General features: G+C 41.1%; 2 protein-coding genes across 2 annotated transcripts; both read right to left on the bottom strand.

Annotated features, from left to right (window-relative positions):
* Positions 1-569: 569 nt before the first annotated feature.
* Positions 570-4,016, bottom strand: LOC139393141 (ubl carboxyl-terminal hydrolase 18-like). The gene is made up of 11 exons (XM_071141508.1): positions 3,916-4,016; positions 3,608-3,747; positions 3,058-3,154; positions 2,796-2,926; positions 2,610-2,689; positions 2,351-2,485; positions 2,096-2,191; positions 1,837-2,001; positions 1,529-1,657; positions 1,378-1,421; positions 570-1,258 (listed from the first exon to the last, which is right to left on the bottom strand). The coding sequence occupies exons 2-11, from the start codon at positions 3,672-3,674 to the stop codon at positions 1,186-1,188; spliced, it is 1,017 nt and encodes a 338-aa protein (XP_070997609.1). The 5' UTR covers positions 3,675-3,747; positions 3,916-4,016; the 3' UTR covers positions 570-1,185.
* Positions 4,017-6,753: 2,737 nt separating this feature from the next.
* Positions 6,754-23,732, bottom strand: LOC139393135 (protein mono-ADP-ribosyltransferase PARP12-like). Its single transcript, XM_071141502.1, has 14 exons — positions 23,176-23,732; positions 14,984-15,119; positions 14,403-14,736; positions 13,389-13,529; positions 13,069-13,119; positions 12,846-12,972; positions 12,485-12,650; positions 12,254-12,374; positions 11,944-12,040; positions 9,907-9,991; positions 9,605-9,735; positions 8,633-8,784; positions 7,982-8,490; positions 6,754-7,471 (listed from the first exon to the last, which is right to left on the bottom strand). Exons 1-13 carry the CDS (start codon positions 23,448-23,450, stop codon positions 7,997-7,999), a joined length of 2,310 nt encoding a protein of 769 aa, XP_070997603.1. The 5' UTR covers positions 23,451-23,732; the 3' UTR covers positions 6,754-7,471; positions 7,982-7,996.
* Between the last annotated feature and the right edge of the window lie 996 nt (positions 23,733-24,728).

The following is a 24,728-nucleotide window of genomic DNA, read 5'->3' as shown; positions in this document are numbered from 1 at the left end:
TGAGCAGTGTATATCTACCAATCAAGAGTGAGGTTTAAGACTTAGTTACAAAACTGTCACATTTCTGTAGTGTTGAGTAGACTCAAGCGTCAACTCTAGAAATGCAACATCTAAAAGGAACAGGGACACGCCAGCAAAATAACTGTACATCACCACTGTACACACTGAACGCATTACTCTGCTACTGTCCGTTGACTGTGGGTGGGAGATGCCCACGTAGACTACTTAACCTGTTGCACTGTGCAGACGTCTTCTATTCTGTCAGCGCGAGCCAGGCTGCGAGCACACGGGCACCATTTCAACTAGTCCTCAGTCTTGGCTAGGGTAGTGGGAACAGTTTTTATTAACTATGTGTGAGATTCCCCAGACATACCACCTATACCAGTTGTACATGCACTGTAAAGTATATACTGTAAAGTATGTTGAGAAGGAATAGGTGGATTGGAGATATTTTATCTGTGCCTCACTCTCCTTTTCTGAGAGAAAGATGATAGGCAAATGAGAATAAATAGAAGAAAATAGAAGATAAGAAAATAACAATAGAGAAGATTGGAAAAATCCTCAATGCATTTTCAGGTGCTAACTGGGAAAATGACCGTTTATTTCTCTGTTGACAGCATTATATCGGTAGTGAAATCAAAACAGAACAGAGTACCGGTAACTACTGTATAAACCAATTGTTCTGAAACAAGGTGAGTCACATGTTTCCATGTCAGGCAAATATTATCACCAATGATTCAATGGCCTTTTTCAGGTTTTCCCCCAGAATACCTCAACTCAGCACTCTCTTCAAACCACCCGTCTTATAGTGGTTTCAGAACGGTTTCAGAACGTGTAGTCTCTGGAGCTTACAAGATGACTGTACTAATGACAGGGTGAAGAGTCTTTGCCTCCACCTATTGGCTAAGCTCAGTAATGCCCTATGAATGTCCAACATATCCAGTATAAACAAAACCTCAAAACATATACACACCACACCAAATATACTTAAACAAATCCATGTAATTGCACATAAACAATGACCCATCATTTTAAAGTGACAATAATCCAGATAAATGACATCCCCAATGCTACATGAAGACAACAACCCCTCCACTAGGTAGTTCACCCTGCAGTGAGTGCACTTTGTGTTTGGTCCTTGATTCCTACGGTCTCCAGTCTCCACTCTTTAACCCTTTAGCTCCGTCAGCCTGAGGACCACTCCTGTTGCTTTCCCTCTGGGGTTCGTCTGTAGAGCAGCATATATGCTGTGCCTTCTCTGTTAACAAAGGATAAGACACCTGTCAACTGATGCCATTTCCTCCCCAGAATTGATCGAGGATAATACTGAGAGTTGTCGCCATCCTAAAGAGAAGTCATTTTGTGTTAAAACCTTACCTTAGACTTCCTCCATAGGTGTTCTGTACTTCCTTCCAGCTAACCTGTGTTTGTGCAAATGTTAGGTTACTTTTAATGATACCAAAAAACGTATAGGTGTAATACAAACTTGCTGAGTGGTGTAAACATTCTTCCGCTCATTTTCTCTTACCTGCCGTACAGAACTATCATTAGCGTAGTACCAGCTCTGGTCCTTGTGACGAAGGTATGCTGTGTAGTGTCCAAACATGGCATCGCCGGAGTGCACTATGACTGCACACAAACTGTACTGGCTGTCACTCTGAAAGAATGAACAAATACAATTTGATGTCCGTCAGTACAGCTGTACTATTTCCCTCCAATGATGTTGTGATAAAATGTAATTGTGTTTATATAGAGGCCCATGTGTAATTGTTTTATGTGCATAATGTTGTATATTAGCATACCTCAAACAAAAATTGTAAACATCTGCCTATCTACCTGTACATAACGTTCTGACAGTGCCTCTACTGTCAAGATCTCAGAAATGTTCAGGGTTTCTGGGAAGGTGACTTTGCAGTGTAGTTTCCTGGTGTAACCACGGGAATTACGGAATCTCTTCAGGTGAAGACACAAGACAGGGGGCAGGGAGATGAGTTTGAAGCCCTACATAAGAAAGAGCAAAATGGAGTAATTCAGTTAAAAGGCAAATCACAAGAGTCTCTACAATGGAACATCCCTTCAGTTAGAAAGAACTGACCTGTTTGGATGGCTTCTTCTCTCCACACCTTTCACAGTAGCACTTATCTCCATCCCTTAGCTCCTGAAGCTCGAAGAAGAACCGTATGCAGTCCTCCTGGAAGACCACAGAATAGGAAAGACACAGAGACTAAATTTTCATTTTGAACAAACCACATCCTCCCTTTGACAGCTATCAAATAGAGCAATGTAACATTCCGTGCTAAGTACTTTGAATATAAGAGAAAACTTAAGCCAAGTTTGAGGGAACCCTCACCAGGGAGTCATGGCTCTCCCTTATGTGCATGGGGAGGCTGAGTAGAAAGCTGGTCCCAGTTTCGATGTATGTACATTCTAGACACTGAAGGTGTGTCTCCACGGTAACCTTGTACAGAGACTGAATCTCCTGAGCCTGGGGATGGAGAACACAGACAGAGAAGCTTCCTATCGTATCATCTCCAACATGCTTTTTGTTGGGTGTCCCTGTTGTTATTTTTTAGTTGATCTAATATTATTTCAATTTAAGTAGTACATACCAAGGCCTTGTCACTCATCTGTTGTTGGATGAGGTTTAAAATGGAAAGGAATACCTCATCTGCATCCTGCTGAACATTGTCTGAGAAACACATTCTTGTCAATGTAAAAGTTACAGACAGTAAAATGATATTCTTTGTAATTCATAATTTTTTCATTTTTTATGTAATGACACAGACTACTCATACTGCGGATGTAATTTCTGTCCAGGCAGTGCAGGAAGTCTTTATGAGGAGCAGGCTGGGATTGGTCACTCTGCATGGCTAGCAGCACCTTTCTCAGATACAAAGGGACACTCTCCTTGTCAACTGGGTTCCACCTAAGAACATAACATTCCAAGTACTCAATGCTTTCCCACAAGCAGCCTGATAACTACCAGTAAGCTAACTAATGTCTTTGTTACATGTTGATTCTTAATAGCAAAGTATTGTAACCTGCCACCTGGCTTACCCTTCTAGCAGATCTACCAGTTCCCAGGTGGCAGAGAAGGACTGCAGCAGAGCATTCACACAGCATGACAGGCCATAGTTCAGCAGACCTCTTAGGCCTATGGGCATCAATATGATCAGAACATAGCTGCCTGCCTCAATTCTATCCAGACAGTTAAGTAATAATAATGTATTATGTCTCACAGGAGGTTGGTAATTGATGGAGCAGAGTCAGTGGAATGGTATCAAATACATAAAATATATGGTAAATATATGGTTTCCATGTGTTTGATGCCATTCCATTCACTCAGCAGCCTCCTGTGCTTGTGTCCATATTGATCAATGCAAAGTGTGTGGTGTAAATTGCAGTGATGCTACGGCTGATTATGGTCAGATTTTTTTCCTGGTCATGTGATCAAGAAGAGGGAAAACTCAATGCCCTATGGCGGCTCAGTAGCGTTCAGTTATAGGGAAAAGTGTAAAACAGGTCCCGTGATCAGGGAAAAATAACCAGCCCACTGGCTTGTTTCAGTATCTACTTTCCACCATATGCATTCAGTCAAAGCCCGTACCTTGTGACCTACTCTCGACAGGTAGACTCCAACTACGGTAGAACATTGAGTAACTTATTCGTGACATCAGGGCTATCGTTTTATCGTATCTATTGCTGGACTACTGTTGTTGAGTTAAGAAGTCCAAGGGGTCCACCTCCCTGTGAGTGAAATACAAATGAATAACTGGATAGTCATCATACATTTTTACATAGCTGAGTTTACTTAACTTTGAGAAACTAGGCTAACATTAAGGGTGCAATTTTTGTGAATCCAAAACACTGCATATAACATAATATGTATTTATTTTAAGCAAAGATTTAACTTACTTTATCGATCTCATTGACTATCCACAGCCTTGGGAAAAAATCAAATGGAAAAGACGCGATTTGAGGCGACTACCGCAGCATCACTTTCACTTTCTATTTCTGGCAAACTTTAGGTAAAAACGAAACTAACGAAACTGAGTCCATTATATCGCCATCTGCCGGCCTTTGGGCTAAGTGCCATTCATTTCTACCGATTTCTATCTTATCTTATTGTTGGGCTTTGTGGAGGTCACCACATACAGTTTTTTAAAACAGCATTGACTGTCATTTGCCTGTAAAATTCCATGTCAGGACTATAAAGTAGTTGGCAGCAACAGTTAACAAAAATTGGACTTCTGTTATGTAAAAGGTTGTCTACATAGTTCTAGACAGCTGTGTAGGCAACTATTTTAAATCAGCATGGAGGCAACCTTTCGCAGCAAGAGAAGAAATTAGACTTATTATGGGACAAGATATAGAACTATTGGGCCCTCCTTCAGAGCAGTACAGTATGAAACCCACATAGTTGGTTAGATGGCACCCCCTAGTGACAAACCTGATCAAGCTGTAATTTCTTCAATGGAGAATGAGGATGAAGCTCCCAGGGTTTGAGGTCTTCATGGCAGGGGCGTCATTTCATCTAAACCTAGGGTATGGCAGCTCATTTACTGCATTTCTACACAATTCAAAAACTCTCCAATGCATTTAGGAGAACAGCAAAAACAACCTAAATGCACTCCAGCCATTATAACATTGGCTGCAGTAGCTTCATTCACCTCAGTCAATAGGGGACTTAACATTCTACAAACATGTCATACTGCAATTAGCTACTACGTAGTAGTAGCACTAGCTCAGCACAGGGGTCAAACACTCTAGTTTAGTTACACGTCAAGTCAAACAGTTACCTAGCCATCTTATAGATCTGCACTGTCATCTGGAGAACTGCGTCGATGTTCTCTCTGTCCATAGTCCTAAAGACAGCTAGCCGGGCAAACAGCCTTCTCGCCCTGCTCTGAGCCCTCTGCATGTTCCTAAAGCCAGCCCTCTAATCCTGCTAAACTGCATTTTCCTTTTAATTGGGATTGGAATGATTTTAGTTGCCAATTTGAAATTGTTGGTGTTGCGCTAGGTAGGGTATGGTGACTGCCATATTGCCCAATTGACGACCTACTTCACAGGTCCAAAACGTTGGTCCCAGATCAGAACGAGGACAATTAGACCCGGATTCGAACGGACCCGGTCAGATTTTTGGACCCGGTCACTTGTTTTTTAAATTATTATTATTTTTTTTTACCAATGATGTATATAAACCCTAGATTGCTATTTATTCATATTGCCCAATGAGAGGTGTTGAAGCCACCGTCCGCCATATTGGTACTCCTCAGATGGAGCAGTTCTCATAGATGGGTTGGTTGTTTAGCAACAAAACTGACAACTATGGGACAAAACAGAGGGGGTTATCTTAGATTGTTGTCAACATGTTAACTCTATTATGTCTCCAAATGTTTATTGAAAACTTAAATACATTTGCACAATGAGCTTGTTGTCTCTCAAATACATCATGACAGTTGTTGATAAGCTAGCTAGTGATTTTTTTGCCATATTAGCATTGACATGAAATCAGTCAAAACACCTCAAAACAAGACATGGTATCAAGAACAAGATAAAACTAGCTGAAGCGAGCCACTTACAATTCCCCATAAAGCAGCTTCTTGTCATTGTTACCAGCTATCTGACCGCTCAGAATCATAACAAAGTACGGCTTCCGGCCACATCAATGTGCACGCATTATTTATGTGACGTTGTCAACCTACCCATCATTACAATTACAATCACTTGGTTTAATTTCATTCTTGGTGCATAACTTTACACCTACATTCCGGTGTGTTCATAAGAATGAATAAAGTGCTATCTCAATCAGCAAAATTATACTTCTCAAAATATTTACAAAATTGTGATTAATGCAAAGAAAACGGATGGATTATATTCATAAAATGAAGGAAACCCCTAATCGTACAATCATTGAACTGATGCACATCAGCAGATACTGTAAAAGTACTGTACTGCACTATAAATGTATAAAGCTTATAATGTACACAACTACTTCATGTTGTGAGGTTCACAATTTGCCATTATATAAAGTGTGCAAAGCTATCTTCAAGGCAAATGGTGGCTACTTTGAAGAATCTCAAATATAAAATATATTTTGATTTGTTTAACACTTTTTGGGTTACTACATTATTCAATGTGTGTTATTTCATAGTTTTGATCTCTTCTATTATTCTACAATGTAGAAAATAGTAAAAATAAAGAAAACCCCGACTTGCCAAAACTATAGTTTGTTAACAAGAAATTTGTGGAGTGGTTGAAAAACTAGTTTTAATGACTCCAACCAAAGTGTATGTAAACTTCCGACTTCAACTGTACATACACTCTAATGCCTCACTGCCACTGCGGCTGGGACTTTCATATCTCTTACAGATCTCACAGGGGAATACCCCCACTAGGGACCTATCCTACATGTCACTCATGGATCTCACAGAGAGAACTAGCTCCACTCGGGACCTATCCTTATGGAACCTACCCTACACCATATATTTACGACCGGTTGTTAGACAATGGGCCTACTGAATAAACTCAGGTTTTCTGGGTCCCTATCCTATAATTGTTCAGCCTACGATTCTCATCTCCCCAAGATGTCAGAATTGGTGGTAACAGGTGTAGGAATTGTGCCTACCTTGTTTCTGGTGCCAGCACTGATTCTGACTCTCTAGTTCGACTGTAAATCGTGGTGAACCCTGCTCGCAGCGCCAACTGTTGGATTCTAAATAAACGGAGTAGAAACTCATAGACGACTAGTAAAGCTCAAATCAAGTTTATTCACCCAATGGGTCAAACAACTGAAAGACAAAGACATATTTACACAAGCACTGGTATTTAAACCTTCCTGCTATGCTGAGTCTCGTCCTTACACATCTGGACAGCCAATAGATCTCCGTTGCTAGACAGGATTTTAGTGATTTCTGTTCTTTCTCACTTCATCTGACCTGACCTCAGTCCAAATTCCTCACTCCTCCCCAACTCATGGCTGTCTTGTTGACTTGTACCAGACTGTGGCCTTTCTCCTTTCCATAGGATATCTGATGTCTAACCATAACATGTTCTGACAGAATGTAAACATTCTGCATTTCCCTCCCTCCCTCCCTCAGTAACATGAATAATGCAAAGAAAACAGATGGATTATATTAATAAAATGAATGAAACCCACAATTGCACAACCATTGAACTGATGCACATCAGCAGATACTGTAAAACCACTGTACTGTAAAGGTATAAAGCTTATAATGTACACAACTACTTTTGTTGTTAGGTTCGCAATTTGCCATTATATAATGTCAGTAGCACTACAAAAATGCTTGCATTGTAGAAAACAGAACATCTAGTAATCATAGTAAGGTGCATCCCAAGAGTATCTGTAATTTGTCAAACATTTAACAGAGTGCTAAATCAATTTCTCTAATTCACAAAAGCATATGTTTTTGCCTCGGTTTAATATCAAAAGGTTCACAATTCGGGCCTCCCGGGTGGCGCAGTGGTTAAGGGCGCTGTACTGCAGCGCCAGCTGTGCCATCAGAGTCCTGGGTTCGCGCCCAGGCTCTGTCGTAACCGGCCGCGACCGGGAGGTCCGTGGGGCGACGCACAATTGGCCTAGCGTCGCCCGGGTTAGGGAGGGCTTGGTCGGTAGGGGTGTCCTTGTCTCATCGCGCACCAGCGACTCCTGTGGCGGGCTGGGCGCAGTGTACGCTAGCCAAGGTGGCCAGGTGCACGGTGTTTCCTCCGGCGCATTGGTGCGGCTGGCTTCCGGGTTGGATGTGCGCTGTGTTAAAGAAGCAGCGGCTTGGTTGGTTGTGTATCGGAGGACGCATGACTTTCAACCTTCGTCTCTCCCGAGCCCGTACGGGAGTTGTAGCGATGAGACAAGATAGTAGCTACTACAACAATTGGATACCACGAAATTGGGGAGAAAAAGGGGTAAAATTCTACAAAAAAAAAAAAAAAAAAAAAAAAAAAAAGGTTCACAATTCACCCCTCGCAGTCAGCCTCAACTAATGACACAAGAGTTGTCAGGTTTAGGTGCAGGGGTTGGTGATGGTGTGTATGTTGGTGCAGGTCTAGGCGCTGGTCTGTATGCTGGTGCTGGTCTAGGCACTGGGGCAGCCGCTGGTCTGTATGCTGGTGCTGGTCTAGGCGCTGTGGCAGCCGCTGGTCTGTATGCTGGTGCTGGAGCAGGTACAGGAGCTGGACGGTAGTATTGCTGGTATCCTTGTGTCCATGCATCGTCCTCACCATAATGGATGAGGTACTCTGGGTACACCTGGTGCTTCTCAAACACCACAAAGATGGAGGGGTTGCTGACGTCATCCACACAGCTGTCGTAGAAGATGGTGTCCCCTCCGTCCTTCGAGGGGGGCCGGAGGAAGCTCGAGTGCCCTTTGATGTAATCTCCCGACAACACACGACAGACAAACATGGACCTCGTATTTGATTGGCCAGTGTAGCTGTTGGAGTATTTGGCATCCCTGGCAAAGTAACTCCCTGAAATTGGATGTTAGGGGGATGAAGGGGTAAGCAGTAATCATTAATCACAGGAAAATATATTATATCAACGATATATCATGTTGATTTATGTCAATAATTAGAATGACATGTAATAGCACAAGCACATGAGACAGCTCACCTTTCCCATAGGTTGTTCCATTTAGTCCACAGATCCGCCAGTCAAAGTTGTTAAGGCAGATGGCATCGAGGTATTTGGAGTCTGTGCCATGGAAAAGCTGTTTCTCCGTCACATTCCTCCCTCTGTTGTTCTTCTTCATGAGATCCCTTTGCCTTACAATCAGAATAAATCAAATAAATCCCTTTGCCTTGCAATCAGAATTACACAAATAAATCCCTTTACCTTGCAATCAGAATTACACAAATAAATCCCTTTGCCTTGCAATCAGAATAAATCAAATAAATCCCTTTGCCTTGCAATCAGAATAAATCAAATAAATCCCTTTGCCTTGCAATCAGAATTACACAAATAAATCCCTTTGCCTTGCAATCAGAATTACACAAATAAATCCCTTTGCCTTGCAATCAGAATTACACAAATAAATCCCTTTGCCTTGCAATCAGAATTACACAAATAAATCCCTTTGCCTTGCAATCAGAATTACACAAATAAATCCCTTTGCCTTGCAATCAGAATAATAGAAATAAATCCCTTTGCCTTGCAATCAGAATAATAGAAATACATCTCTTTGCCTTGCAGTCAGTGTATGTCCTCTAGAAGCACTGTAGACAGTGTGCAGAATGTATTGAAAATAAATTATTTGTATTTCCTTTTGAGATGATATTTGTGACAGAAAGTTAGTCGAGAGAGAGAAATATTATATAATGTGCAATTATTGTGGGTGCAGTCAGGAAGTGAGCATCAGGCTGTATCACTTCCGGCTGTGATTGGGAGTCCCATAGGGCGACACACAATTGGCCCAGCGTCATCCGGGTTTGGCTAGGGTAGGCCGTCATTGTAAATAAGAATTTGTTCTTAACTGGCTTACCTAGTTAAATAAAGGTTAAAAAAAAATCTAAAATAAAACATCTATTCTAGACCAATCAATAGGTGATTGTCAGTTGAAAGTGTATGTAGTCTTAGGGAACGTACCACTGAAAGACTTCCCAAAGGGCTTTGTTCTGAATCCTCTCGATTTGGCGGATGCTGAAGCCTCTCATGGTGTTCTGAAAAAGTCCTTGAATCTCCTTAAACTCCACTGACGAGCACGGAAGGTCGACTCTCTAATAGGGACATGATGGGAGACAGAAAAACAGTCATAATACACCATTAGCCTACCATGTAGGGACAGTTTGGAGCAGTTATTTTGCCCAGGAACAAAACAAACAGTCATCTCCATTGGTCTAAAACAGCAGGTTCCTTGCATCTGGTATGTACTGTATATAATATAATACCTTGTATCCTGTTTCAGGGGTTTGTGCCTTGTCCCAGTGTCCTGGTAAAGCTCTGAAATTTGAGTGATTGATCGGAGCCCTTTTTCTGAAATGTAGAAGAACAAAAAAAATATTCCTAAAAGGTAAAAATGCAAAGAGACATTTGGCTGTCCAGTTCAACCACAAAATGTAAAACAAAAGTAAAAAAGGCAAGTTGCAGATCAATAGTAGCCTGGCTAAATAAAAGACTGCTTAGAATTTTTAGACTGCCATTGTTTTGGGGGAAGTCTGTCTATTTCACCAAATATCAATATATTTATGTATTCTGTTGTTTTGAAGTTCTATAGCATTTTAATCAAGATAATCTATTCTTTCTGATGATGTACATATGTTTGGGTAGAGTATTCTGCTGTGATCAAATGCTGGAAGTTAAAACTTCAGAGCTCGTCCCATTGTTTCCTATAGGGGAAATAGGGGTATGTCTGTCTATTTCCCCAGATATCTACAAAATGTATATATTTAGATTATTTTCAAGTCTGACAACATAATAAAACACTACAATCTCCTCTTTGTAATGATGTAAGTCTGGGCAGCGAGCTCTGCTGTCATCAAACGCTAGTCTTTAAAATGTCAGGAATTACACATTACTGTTGAGGCTACTGCTCCATTGTTTCGCTATGGGGAAATTCTACAAGGACATGTCTGTCTATTTCAACCAAATATCTCACAATGTGTATATTTTGATTTTTTTTTCAGGTTGGACACCATTTTTAATCAGGAGAATCTCCTCTTTTTAATGATGCAAGTCTGGGCAGCGAGCTCTGCTGTCATCGATCGCTAGACCAGAAAAAGTCAGAAGTTGCAATTTTTATATACTTGCTCATTGTGCAGATGTAAGCACACTTGACACCACTGAGTTGTTATTTATAAAATAATATTTATAAAATAAAAAGGGACACTTCTTTTGGTGCCATTTAGGGGAAATTTAATTTGAAGTATTACTTCTATCAAGGATCATGGTAAGACCCAGATGCAGACTGTGTTGAAGTAACAATGTTTATTACAGCAGCAGGGGCAAAGGTACAGAATGGTAGGCAGGCTCAGGGTCAGGTCAGGCAGAGGTTGGTAATCCAGAGATGGGGAAAAGGTACAGGACGGCAGGCCAGCCGTCCTGTACCTTTGATCAAAAACCAGGAGGATGGGAAAAGAGAGACGGGGGAAAAGCAGGAGCTGACACACAAACGCTGGTTGGCTTGACAAACAAGATGAACTGGCAACGAACACAGACAAACACAGAACACAAGTATAAATACACAGGGGATGATGGGGAAGATGAGCGACACCTGGAGGAGCATGGAGACAATCACAAGGACAAGTGAAACAGATCACAACTTCAGTCAGAAGAGGCTCAGCGAAGGTTTGTTTCAATCCATTTGCTATGGCCTCGCGCTGGTGTCCCAGCTCAGCCAATGTTCCTTTGGCTGTTCTTCAGCCTTGGGTGAATATTTACTTATTCTATTGTCCAGCCTACCAGCGGAGCTAGCTGCTAAATCAAGCTCTTGCCGAATCCAGTCCGATAAAACATCTTCTACCCCAAGAAAAGCCTTCAATGCAGTTGTTTGCTGTTCTTTCAATTAAGCTATTGCCTCCAGTTCTTTAATAACTGCTGCTATAGCAGCATCAACACCAACCTCCAGGCACTTCTCGTTGTCATCATCAACTAAACCACCCCCACAGATTATCAGAGGACGCTGATTGGTCCGGCTGTACGGTGGAGGGAGAGGGATGTGTTCAAATGGTTTGAATCTGGTCGTTGCCAGACTGTATCCGTGTTGCGAAACAGAATGTAAGTTTGCGTCATCAGGATGGTTCGTACAAGGCTATAGTGCTACGGCAAAATCAAAACGTGCACCCGGTCAGCTACTCCTCTTCTATAGACATCTTTCAAGGCAAGAGAACACATGAGGAGCCTAGTGGTGAAGTGAGTGAACAATCCCCAGGAGAGTCATTTCAAGAGCAAATTGATCCATGCAAAAAACATTCACAGCTTTATCTTACCTGGTTTTGATAGTTTGTGCATCAGCTGAAGAGACAAACACAGGCCGTCTTCTCACAACCTTCTTGGTGGTGTACTGCTTGTTTGTTTGAATCATGTCTGAAAAGGAGCAGAGCTGTTGTAACAATAGACAGTTCACTTCACATGCAGATGTCATTGTTTTAGTGACTCCATCGAGAAATCTCTCAATTTGTCACATACAGCAGTAGCTGTAAGAATCACTGCATATCTGTTCGTAATATACTATGTTTGGTGTATATAGTTTTAAGGCTGCAGTTGGTTTATCTTCGATATCACGTCATCTGTGCTCACCAGGGAAACTGAATTCATAGGTCTGTGACCCCGCAGTGAACTCTATCACAGCCTTGTTGTCTTCCTGGAACCTCTTCTCCAGGTCTTCACTGGTGATGGTGGCTGCACTGTGTCCACTGATCTGTAGGGCAAGACAGAAAACATGGAGGTTTTGCATTATTTTTATTTAAAGAGGGACTGAACTCTGTCCTATTCAACCATCACTATTCAACACTGCTCGTCGTCACTCACTGCTGATGCGTACTGGATCCAGTTTCCAAACTCGTCCTCCCAGAACCAGGACCACTCTGTGGTGAGGATGAAGGTAGGCTGTAGCACAGAGGAGATGGTGGAGAGACGCCGGGCTTTGTTCAGGCCGCAGGTCATCGTATCGAAACACACAGGCTGGACTCCCCGACTAGACAAGAAAGAATAAAAGACAGCGAACAATCAGCAATCACAATAGGAGAAGTTGTATATCACACTAACTAGAAGCGTATATGGCATTAATAACTATTAGCAACTAGCAACTAGCAACATTTGCCCACCATGGACCAAGAGCCCTACGTGTTACTGCCCATTCAAGTTCATTCTTCTTAAAGGTAGAGCCCACCTGTATGTCTTTGCTGGGTCGCAATAGTCCTTCTCAATCACCTCGTTGTTTTGTAGAGCTGTCCAGTTTAGTCCCTCCCTCACCTCCCATTGGTAGGGCATGGTAGAGTGGGCTTTAAAGCACTTATCTGAAATATGAGTAAAGTTAGGTGTTGAAGTCTTATGTTTATTAAGCTCTAAGCATTGATTATTCATAAAATAATGCTTTGAAAATGCTGTCTTACCACCGTGTATGCAACTGCCCTTGATGAAGTACATGCATATTTCAGCTTTATCTGAAAAAGAGAACTGGGCATTTAATTTACCATGCCAATAGAATCAACATCAATACATTTTGATAGCTTGTGACTGGGAACTTGTTCTTAATGTTCATCACTCATCGGATCTTAATACCAGTTAATAATCATACAAATACACTGTAACTGAGCACATAAAATAGTTTCTGCCAAATGTTATTTTAAACAAGAAATCCACCTATTGGTTGATTCTTGACATCAATGATGTGACTGCATGACCACCATGCTACGTGCAGTATTGCCGTTACCTTGACTAGGTCTGTTGGACCTCTGGCTTGTGTTAAGGGCAGCGGTGGCAGCAGGAGTAGCAGTATCATGCTCAACCTCTTGGAGGTGGAGCGCCCTGAGTCTGGCGAGCATAGGAGCGGGAAATAGGGGTGCTGGAGTTTCTGCTAAATGTAAATATATTTTCCAAAAATATATAATTAGCCTACTCCTGTCTGTACAGACATTAATAAAAGCATTCAAAATAATACAACAGAGAGCCGCAATCTGGGCAGCAAGCGCACCAAATATCCAACTGCTTGTTGCGTTGTGGCCATAGACCTATAATCCATGGAAGGGTCTTGGAACCTCTAACCCTGGCAATTTGACTGGTAAACTCATGAGTACACTCAAGATGCCTGCCAGTCCTGACTTCAATGGACACAACCGTTCTGTGTATTCTAATTATATTGTTGCGGTTGTCAGTGAAGAGCAAGCTATTGGCCTTTCGTTAATGTTTAAATACAATCTCGGGAAAAACTTAGTTTGAAATGCAAATGCCTCTTGCTAAACAGATAAGACTAATCTGTCTGCAGAAGCTACCAAATGTTTTCTCAACACCTGCCAATATTAAGCAAAGAACCAGTTATTTTGATTGGCTCAAGCGAATCGGCCATCACCGGTGAGTAGCCTACGTATATTCATGCGTTATCATGAATGGATCTTTATCATTGGGTAAGCCAGTGTCACTGGATATTTTATTTAGTAGCCTATACTGTAGCCCAGGGTTTCTTAAATCATGAGTAGGGACCCAAGTAGGCCCCTGGTCATGTGAGAGGTGGGTTGCAGTTATGAGAATGCATCTATAATCACACACTATTTCTTCTAACTCCTGAAGATATTAGGAAGTAGCATTAGGTTGCACTAAATGCTATGTTCTCATTAATTAAACAAACTCACTTTACCATCTTTACACTTTAGTAAAACTATATTAAGGTAAAACACAATATTATTTAATAACTTATGAGTTAACATGCTAATAACAGTGTTGGCCTTACCGTGAGTGCTCAGTGGGCCTCTGTTAGACTTGTTACTTGTGTTAGCGGTTGCATTAGCTTTAGCTCTTTGATGTTGCCCCTTGCCTTGCATGACACGGTCTTGCTTTTGCAACCACTCAATGTTCATGTACACCGACTTCAGGGAGGCAATGAGCTCGTTGGGCACCCCTCTGTCCTGCAGGATTTTTAATGGGTGGGGTTCGTAGAAATCATGGCACCTGGGACAGTTGCAGCTACCCCTGAGATACATCTCACAGATGTGGAGCCTTTTGCATGTCTCGCCATCCAGGCATTTGCCATACTCTCCAACGCCGTTGTTGTAGTTGTGGCACACCTAGCAGAAGGAAATGTTTGTACGAGAAAACAATACACACAAACACACATGCATGCACACACACCTATACACATGCATGTATGAGTACATACACACACAATATTCTGGGATATTCCATGTATATTTCTGCACACCACAGCACAAGATTGGCGGAACATGAACTTCATTTAGATCATGATCACTAAACACAACGCCTTAACCAGACAGAGCATACTTTAGCAAAGGAGCCTACTGCAGTGTTACATACTGGTGGTAAGAGGAAGCCATCATTCTGAAGCAGCAGGGTGCACAGCTCAGATCTGTTCAGTTCCTCCAGTCCGTGTTCTTTCAGGATTCTGCTGTTCTCCCCCGAGGTCATGTCATGGTTGAAGCGACATCCTCCTCTGTAGTCAAAAGTAAACATTTTCTTGATACAACCTTCCATCTCACTAGGCACAAACTGGTTGAATCAACATGATTTGTCAATGTATTGTAACGTGAAATCTATGTGGAAAATACACTCAGTGTACAAAATATTAGGAACACCTTCCAAATATTGAGCCCCTTTTGCCCTCAGTACAGCCTCAATTCGTCAGGGCATGGACTCAACAAGGTGTCGACAGCGTTCCACAGGGATGCTGGCCCATGTTGATGCCTCCAATGCCTCCAGTTATGTCAAGTTGGCTGGATGTCCTTTGGGTGGTGGACCATTCTTCTTATTTTTTTCTCATGATATCCAATTGTGATCCAATTACGATTTTGTCTAATCGCTGCAACTCCCCAACGGGCTTGGGAGAGGCGAAAGTCAAGTCATGCGTCCTAAGTTAAGGCTATCTTACAAACTAATGTAACAGTATTTATTTAAGTGATAATGCCCGAGACGCCAGTGTTTGGAGGATATATTGGCATGGGATATGTTGGCAAACCGTGCCAACATATCCTCCAAACACTGACTTCAATGGCATTATCACTTTGATACAACGGGTTACCAACATATTCAAATAATGATTGACATATTTTCATTAACGTTATTTAGATACATTTATTCATACAATTTCATCCTTCCACAAGATTGTTCTGACACAAATCTAGGGTTGCTACACAAGCTGGTTGCCAGAGACACGACCCAGTTGTTCGGGCTGTTTGTCCTGTATCAATGGACGCAACCCAGTCGTTCATTCTAAACGTTACATTGCCATACTGGCTGGCAACGTTCTTATCCCTTGCTTGCTAGCTAGCCAACTACGGCTAACTTACAGTCACGTCAAACAGTGCAGCCAGAATAACAACAAAGTAGCTGCATTTGCATTAGCTTTTTTCTAAATTACATTTATTTGGATACATCCATAACAATGAGCGATTTCCCCTGGTGTAGAAAATGTGTTCACTTGTCAGGACACTGTTGTTCAGAGGAGCTAGCCAACAACACAGCTAACACAATCACTTAAAACTGAAGCTGAAAAGTCTGCAAACTAGCTGTACTCCGTTTAGTTGTACGTTTTTTCAATTGACATTTATGTGTATATATCCATAAAAATGATGCCAGCTGATTCATGATTTCGACTGGCTGAGAAACGCTGCCTGCCTGTCTGTCTGTATCGTCACGACATTAATTACTATTGGACAGTTGGAGATATTGAAACAATGTTGCAAATGTCGGGGAGACAGACAGCAAGGTTTATACAAATCTCTGCTGTTGAAAACTAAATGTCAGTCTAAAAGAAATGTGAGATAATGTCTAGATGCTTTTTATAAATTACCTGGCTAGGTTGATGAGACAGCAGATTGCGCAGTCAAATGGAACAGAGTAAATAGGCATTTTAACTTAATAGATTTAGCCCGGTGGTAACTTGTGGAATAGACACCGGCTGGAATGCGGTTTTAACCAATCAGCATTCAGGATTAGACCCACCCATTGTATAATCAACTATAAATGTCTTATGTATAAATGTCTTCTTATGTAATTACTGAAAGTGTGCATGCTCAAAATAGCATGCAAAGGTTGCAGGTCTGTGAAGGTGATAACACATCAAATAGATGCATAAATGCGACATATCTGATATTGTATTCCCAATTGAAATTTGTGGTTTTAAATGGTTGAGAGCACAGTGATAACACATTTAGATGATGTCCCGCTGGTATGAAGAGATTCGGGAGACAGGAGCAGGAATGCGTAATCGTTTTTTTTTAATCACACCCAAAATTACGGCGTGCCGTGTAAAGGCACGGGGACAAAGACCAAACAAACACGTACACAAAACACAGGGTTGAAACCCAAACAAAAGAGCAAGGAGTACCTTGAATAAATACACATGCGCACAATGATTAACACACGGGACGAGACCCGTAATCATCTGCGCAATCCACAACGGCATGAAAGCCCAAAACACACAGCACAGGTACTCACACGCACCAACGGACATTGGAACAATAATCGACAGCACCATGATAAACAAAGGGCACATATATACAAATACAATCAGTGGGAATTGGAGCCAGGTGTGCGCAATGAAAGTTCCAGAGGGATCCGTGACAGATGACAACTAAGAGCTTGATTCAATCTGTATCACCGAAGTTCAGCGCTATAGTGCGATTGAAATTTAAACGAGCCCTAAACCAAAATCAGACATCGCTTTTCCATTGGAATTTGGTTGTGCTTTTAGATGGTTGAGAGCATAGTGATCTAGAGGTGAAAGAAACGCACACCTATTTAGGCGAGGTGCTTGCTAGCGGAATGGAACACTTGAAACTAAAGGGGAGCTGCACACTCTAGGAGCTCAGATGCAAAAATGTAATGTCCAACGTTTCGACAGACAAGCTGTCTTCATCAGGGTATAATGACAAACACTGCGGGGTGACTCATTTATATAGTGTCAAAAGACACACACAGGTGTCTGTAATCATGGCCGGGTGAGGCCTGATATCATTGGTTAATTCTCATATTAAAATAGCACACAACAAACATAAATGGATAGCGTACGATCATCGATACAATTTGGCTACATAAGCCTACAAACATTTACAAAAGCAAAATCACAATAATCACAAGAATGGCTTCAGATCAAAGTCTACGTTGAGACGGAAGGGAGCAAGGGTCTTTAAATTAAAGATCCATGCAGCCTCTCGTTTTAACAAATTATCGAGGTCACCCCCTCTCCAATATAACGTAGAAACAAAATCGAGTGGTTTGCTTCCAAAAAGTGGGCCGCAACTGGGTAAGTCGAGTTGTTGTACCTAATAGTGCTACGATGCTCAGAGATTCATACTTTTAATTCACGCTTGTTTTACCCACATAATTTTTTTACCACAAGGACAAGTTATCAGATAAATAACTGCCTTAGTGGAGCCCATGACAACACCTTTGATTGGGATCTGTTTCCCTGTTTGGGGGGTGTTTGAAGGATCTACATTTATAAGTGCCATTGCATTGAGCACAGCCATTACACTTGTAGTTTCCATCCAGTATGGGTGCAAGACATTGTGCAGGGAGATCTTGGGCTGGTAAATCAGAGTTTACCAATTGATCTCTGAGATTTCTGCCCCGCGAGAATACGACCAAGGGAAGGTCCGAAACTCATTACCAATACTATCATTGGATCTTAGAATGTGCCAAAGTTTGTGAACGATTCCCTTAAATTTGTTCAGAGCACTTTGAATAGCGAGGAGTTAGAACGCAAGAATGCTTCTTTTTGCGAGACTGACCTTGAAAAAGGTCATGTCTCATTTTGTTTTGAATTTTCTCAATGGCAGTATTAATCTGACCATTTCTATCGAAATCTGATTGTTTTTTGCAAATTATTTTGATTAGACAGAATTGGCTGTAGGGCAAACCATTTTTTCAAATGAAGTTGGTGACAACTATCAGCCCTCAACAAATTGTTACGATCAGTAGGTTTCCTGTAAAGACCCGTGTATAGAACATGATCTTCACACAAGATCAGAAGATCAAGATTTGACGTGTATCAGATTGCATAGTAAATCTCAAATGTTCAGAACAGGAGTTAAGAAAAGCATGGAACGCCTGGAGCTGTTTTGCATCACCCCTCCATAGAACAAAAATATCATCAATATACCGTTTCCAAATAATGATGTGAGGCAAGAAAACATTTTTGAGAGGATTAAAAATAGACTATTTCTCCATGTAACCCACATACAAATTAGCATAGTTAGGAGCCATTGGGGGATCACATAGCAGTACCCTTCGTCTGAATAAAGAAATCATTTAGAAACATGAAGTAGTTGTGTGTGTGAATACTATTTCAGCCTATGTTATAATGCAGGCACTGGAAGGTAGTTCATTACGGTCACGTTGCAGAAGATAATGTTCCATAGCTTCAATAGCGCCCTCGTGTGGAATTTGTGTATAACGGCTCAACATCAAAAGCAACTAACAAAGTATTCTCAGGGAGAGGACCAAGAGATTCAATGATAGAGATCATACTGCTGGTGTCCTTTACAAAGGAGGGGAGCTGTTCTGCGAGTGGTCTAATAAAAAAAAGTAAACAAAAGTAGATAGATGCCCGCTACAATAGGGCACCCTGGAGGTTTTGTAACATTCTTGTGTAATTTCAGCAAAGTATAGAAAGTGGCAATTTTAGGGTGTTGAACAACATCTGACCACAACTTAAATACCCATCTAGGACAGTAAAGATCGTGTTCTGAAATTGGGCGGTGGGAGTTTCTTGTAAAAGGTGTTGTCTATGACACTCATTTACATAAGCTGTCCTATCCATGAGTACAACCGACCCACCCTTATCAGCAGGGCGGGTAAAGACTGAAGTATCGGATTGTAAATCAAGCAAAGCTTGTTTTTCATCCTTAGGTAAATTATGGAAAGATATGTACTCCTGTTTGTTCTTAAGGAAATGAACAACAAGTCTGTAATATGTCTCAATGGAGTGATTGCGATTGGCTGGAGGTATAAAATAACTCTTACTTCTAAAAGGAGTTGGAGTATGTACAGGTGAGAAACCTACTATTTCAGTAGAAATACCACGATTAGGGGAGCTTAAGTATTCCCTGAAACGGATGCTTCTAAAAAACTTAAACATGTCTACCTTAACATCAAAATCGTTGCACTGAGTTGTAGGCACGAAAGGCTTGATAAATTAAAGACACTCAGTCCCGTGGGTTCTGGGACCGTGTGAGCGGTCCCCTCTGCAATCTGGTAGTCGTTTCTTCTTACCACGTCGGGTGCGGCATCTCGTCGGTGCGCGTGCCTACGGCCACCTCCGCCCTTCCGTCGGCCCAGTCTCTCGTTGGATAAAAAAGTGCCACTGGAAGCAGATGAGACGGTGGTTGAAGAGCGTTGGGCAGACGGAGGTGGATAGAAGTAAGCGGCATCCCTCCTGCGTCTGTCATGGAGAGGCGGAGCAGGACCTCCCTTGTCAGAGTTTCTCCAGAAGTAGCCTTTGTCCTCGGCCTTGTCTTTTTTGTCTTGGTTGAATTTCTTGATTTTAAGTTCCTTAATTTCTGTAGACAACTTGTCCTGGAGCGCTTGGTTAGTTTTCATCAGTTCAATGAATATGCCATCATCATTAACAGCTCCTAACAGCTGTGCATTTCTCTTCAATCATGTTATCCATTTCAATAAAATACATTTTCAACTGGTCAACAACAATTTCTTCTCTACATTATATTGGCATCGAACATGTCACCCTCCCTAGGAGAGGGGGTGACCTCAATCATTTATTGTTGAAACGAGAGGCTGCCTGGATCTTTAATTTAAAGACGTTGGACATTACATTTTTTGCATCTGAGCTCCTAGAGTGTGCGGCTCTCATTGAGAGCATTGTGATAACACATTGGGAATTCAACAAACTTTTGGCTGTCTTTCTGAGTGGGTGAATAAATATTGAAATCTCACTGATCAACATCTCAAACAAATATTACAAGAATATCCACGTTGAAATTACGTGGTGTGCCCAGTGGGATGCGGCTATAGTCCTATACTTAATCCATTGGAAACAGTAAAAATAGGGATCCTACACACTGGGCAAAAAAATGGTTGAATCAACGTTGTTGACATGTCATTAAAAAACATATGTGTAATGTGATGACGCTGAATCAACATGGAAACTGATTGGATTTTCCAAATGTCATCAACGTAAGGGAATTTCGTATTTTTCTCACCAGACTTTTAACCTAAATCTAATATGATGGATATTTATTTGATTTCACGTTGAATTCATGTTAGTTGACAACTCAACCAAATGTAAATCAAAAATAGACTTTGAACAGACGTTTGTTCTCATTGGGTATTTGATCAGTGCATGATAGTATGCCCAGGCCTGTTTCTTATTATTTATTGCAACTTACGTTTAGCTTAGCGCACAATGGAAAAACTTTTGAATGCAATGCGGAATTTCATGCATAATTATGGAATATTTTGGATAGGGCCTACTGGAAAAGTGATTAAAAGTAGGCCCCCTCAGATTTGTGCCTCCTAAGATTTGCCCTGTTTAAAAAATAGTTGTATTATTTTTTGGTTTAATTTTTTGTTGGTGTTTCTCTGTAATAATCCTAGCCACCTAGCCAACTTCAGAAAATTGCTATCTCCCAACCTTATAGCTGGTCACCAAGAAGCCATTTCAGCTAGCTTGTCTAACTATCTTAGCTGGCATGCCTGCTGGCAATGTTGGTAGACTTTAGAAAAGCAAGCAATTACTAAATGTACTGAATAAGACTCACATTCACGATTTTAGCAGATACAGAAAAGCATATTTATATTCTTTAAAAAAAGAACCAGGCACAGATCTGGGGAAGTGTATCAAAACATTTCTGCAGCATTGAAGATCCCCAAGAACACAGTAGCCTCCATTGTTCATAAATGGAAGAAGTTTGGAACCACCAAGACTCTTCCTAGAGCTGGCCGTCCAGCCAAACTGAACAACCGTGGGAGAATTTAAGCACTGTATGCTTAAAAATTCAGAAAAATAAAAATTTCTGACATAGAATTAAGCATAGTGATTATGGCTCAAGATTGCAGGAAAAGGCTGTTTGGGGGCCTAGCCCCCCTCAGACCACCCCAGAGATATCCTCACATACTTGTACTTAGATTTTTTTGGGCACAGATTGTACTTTATAAACTTGAAAAGCTTAGAAAATAAAGTCGAGACATTTCGAGAAAAAAATTGAAATGTATTTTTTTAAATAAAGTCAACATTTTATTTTGTGAATAAAGTGGCAATATTTTGAGAATAAAGTTGCAGTTGTATTTCAAGATTAAAGTAGGGGATTTGGTTAATAAATGCATACCTCCCTGGCTCCCTGTTGCTGTGTGCTCCGCCTTTGAAATGCCTGAGTTAGATGACTGGTGAAACTTTACTTTAGAATTGTCTTTAGTAACAAGGACATCCTTGCTCTTTAGGCACATAATAACCAAACTATTATAAGTATTAGGACCTGGAAGAGGTTGTGACTGCCACAGATTGGGTCTTTTCAGAACGAGGAACCACACGGACTTGGATGAGGTATTTAAGTCAGTGTGGTTACATAAATAGGTAGAGACGAGCAGGTTAAAACAAACAAATGGCCATAATAATAAAATACATTGTTCAAACAGGCGTCACTGCGCACTCACGCTTATCAATCTAATGTTCTGTGTCCTAAGAACAGCCCTTAGCCGTGGTATATTGGCCATACACCACACCACTTTGGGCCTTATTGCTTAGTTATAGCAGTCAAAATAAGTGAAATCGACATTCATTGATGGAAAATGTTTAACAAGGGTGAATTATCTTTTCTCTTGCGACATATTCTTAAACTCAGAAAGATCATTATTTTGATGGAAAACCTAATTTTACCTCAGTCTATGTCGTTACAAATTATGGCAATATTCCTTCCTACCTGCTAGATAACGTTATGGAAAAAAGGGTTTATTGGATAAATGCGGCAACTCCTCTCTTGCTGTGGAACAACAAATGGAGGAATAGTTCTCAGGCCTTATGCGTGGGTTTTGAGAGGTCATTTGTTTAAAAAAATATTATCTTCACCTGGCAACCCTGGTGGTTCTCAATATACACCAATAACGCCATAAACCAGGGTTCCACAACTGGCAACAACGGTTGTTTTATATTTGCTCACCAAGTTTTCTGAGCCAAAAAAAAAAACATTTTTAAAACCATTTTTATTTGGACATAAAATACTAAAAACACCAGGAGATCAGCTGCAAGTGATTTTAATTTGAGAAATATGTTCCACATATTCAAAAGCATAATATAGAGAGACTTGATCGTAAACAAATGTAAGCAAGATTTGAAATTATTACGTTTCAGTGAAATATTATATCTGTTTGGGATTCTTGCGGTCAATTTGCAGTCAAATGATTTGTAATTATGATCCCTGCCATGAAGCAAAGGGAAAGGCTATGTGCCAAAAGTTCCCCAGAGCAGGCCTTGTAATTAAAATAGCGTCACGGTAACAACAGTATCAAAATTGGGAAGCGTTGAAGTTCCATACCTTCTCCGTCTGAATGGGCAATCCCCAAGCATGAATCGTTTACAAAAATGTAAATTTCGGCATCCCTGGCAATCTTTGGATTTGCACAATCGAACTCCAGTCTTGGCTACCACCCTTTGCTCTCCGTTAAAAACAACAAAACAAAATTTCGCTCTATTCGTAATTACATCCCGCACCGAGACTTGCAAGTCACTGTAAAAAATTGCATCTAATTCATCGACGTTCATTGATCCACGATTAGCACAAATAAGTTTAGTTATTGTCGATTCCGTCATTTTTTCAACCCGTTATACACAGCTGTATTCTTTCCATATGGTTCGGGACTCAGACGAGGAAATGATGTGTTGAGAAGGAAGCTGGTGAGTGAATCGAAAACGAAACTTAGTATAACCTTACTGATCATTCCTTCTTCTGCAATGCAATAAAGCGTTCATATTGCACAAAATAATTAGCAAGATCTTGACACTAGCCAATGTGTTATAGTATTTATATAAATAGGCCTGGAATCTTTATCATTGGATTGTAAATATGGAGGTCTACTATCGCCTGTCTACTGTAAAAAATGCCAACTATGCCCAGTAGATGTCAGATGCATCCCATCCAAACTCTAAGCCTAGGGAAAATTCATGTCAGTCAAATCACTTTAGGTGATCAGAATTTTTTTACATGTAACTATCAATATATTTCCATGAATTTGTTGCAATTTCCATCCTTACATTTGTGCATTATTGTTTATAGTGAGTGCCAGTTGAGGTTGCTGAGGGAAGGATGACTCATAATAATATCTGGAATGGAGTCAATGGAATGCTACCAAACACGTGGTTTCCATGGTCAACATTCCAGACATTATTATGAGCCGTCCTCCCCTCAGCAGCCTCCACTGGTGATTGTGCTGCCGTTACCATATGCCAGGGAGTTACACTCACGGCTGTACAGCAAGATTGAAACTCTCTCATATTACATTGGTGGCAGAGGTGGGATAGCCTCTGCTGTCTCTGGCCTATGTTGTAAGTGTACCATTGGGCTTCATGCAAAAGTACACATAGGGAGAGTAGGGATCATTTGCTGATAATAGGCTTATATCCTACATCAGGAGTACTCAGCTCTTACCCTACGAGGTCCGGATACGAGGTCCGGAGCCTGCTGGTTTTCTGTTCTACCTATTAATTAAGTCCCAAGTCTAAAGCGCCCCCTCAAACAAATGGCATGGAACTGGTTTCGAGGTCCTGAGTTGAGTTTGAGGGGCCTACATGCATAGTATAATTGACAAATGCTATAGAGGGAAAATATTGTTATGAGAGTTTTATTAAAATATGCACATTTTGGAGGTCCCACAGGGACCTCTTGAAACCCCAGGGGCCCTAGACAACCAGCTGAGGGGAGTTCCTTACTAATTAGTGACCTTAGTTCATCGCTCAAGTACAAGGGTGGAGCGAAAACACGCAGACACTCAGCCCTCCGTGTGTAAACATCATAGGCAATATCCCGATATGGGGTACCCCTTTAAGAAAGAATTGGCTGCAGAAGAGAGTCTGGCTGCAGGCTAGACTAAA

This window comes from Oncorhynchus clarkii, chromosome 33 (assembly GCF_045791955.1).
Source record: "Oncorhynchus clarkii lewisi isolate Uvic-CL-2024 chromosome 33, UVic_Ocla_1.0, whole genome shotgun sequence".
In the NCBI taxonomy this organism is placed as follows: domain Eukaryota; kingdom Metazoa; phylum Chordata; class Actinopteri; order Salmoniformes; family Salmonidae; genus Oncorhynchus; species Oncorhynchus clarkii.
The sequence above is the reverse complement of the archived record's forward strand: the minus strand, read 5'-3'. Positions and strand labels throughout refer to the sequence as shown.

Excerpts from the sequence above, each read along its gene's own strand:
- LOC139393141 (XM_071141508.1), bottom strand. The coding sequence starts at position 3,674 with ATGTCACGAATAAGTTACTCAATGTTCTACCGTAGTTGGAGTCTACCT. Across the intron at positions 3,155-3,607 it reads TGTCGAGAGTAGGTCACAAG|GCCTAAGAGGTCTGCTGAAC; the intron begins GTACGGGCTTTG and ends TGATGCCCATAG. Across the intron at positions 2,192-2,350 it reads GGGAGAGCCATGACTCCCTG|GAGGACTGCATACGGTTCTT; the intron begins GTGAGGGTTCCC and ends GTGGTCTTCCAG.
- LOC139393135 (XM_071141502.1), bottom strand. The coding sequence starts at position 23,450 with ATGACGGAATCGACAATAACTAAACTTATTTGTGCTAATCGTGGATCA. Across the intron at positions 15,120-23,175 it reads TGCCCATTCAGACGGAGAAG|AGGAGGATGTCGCTTCAACC; the intron begins GTATGGAACTTC and ends TTTTGACTACAG. Across the intron at positions 9,736-9,906 it reads CCCCTGAAACAGGATACAAG|AGAGTCGACCTTCCGTGCTC; the intron begins GTATTATATTAT and ends TGTCCCTATTAG.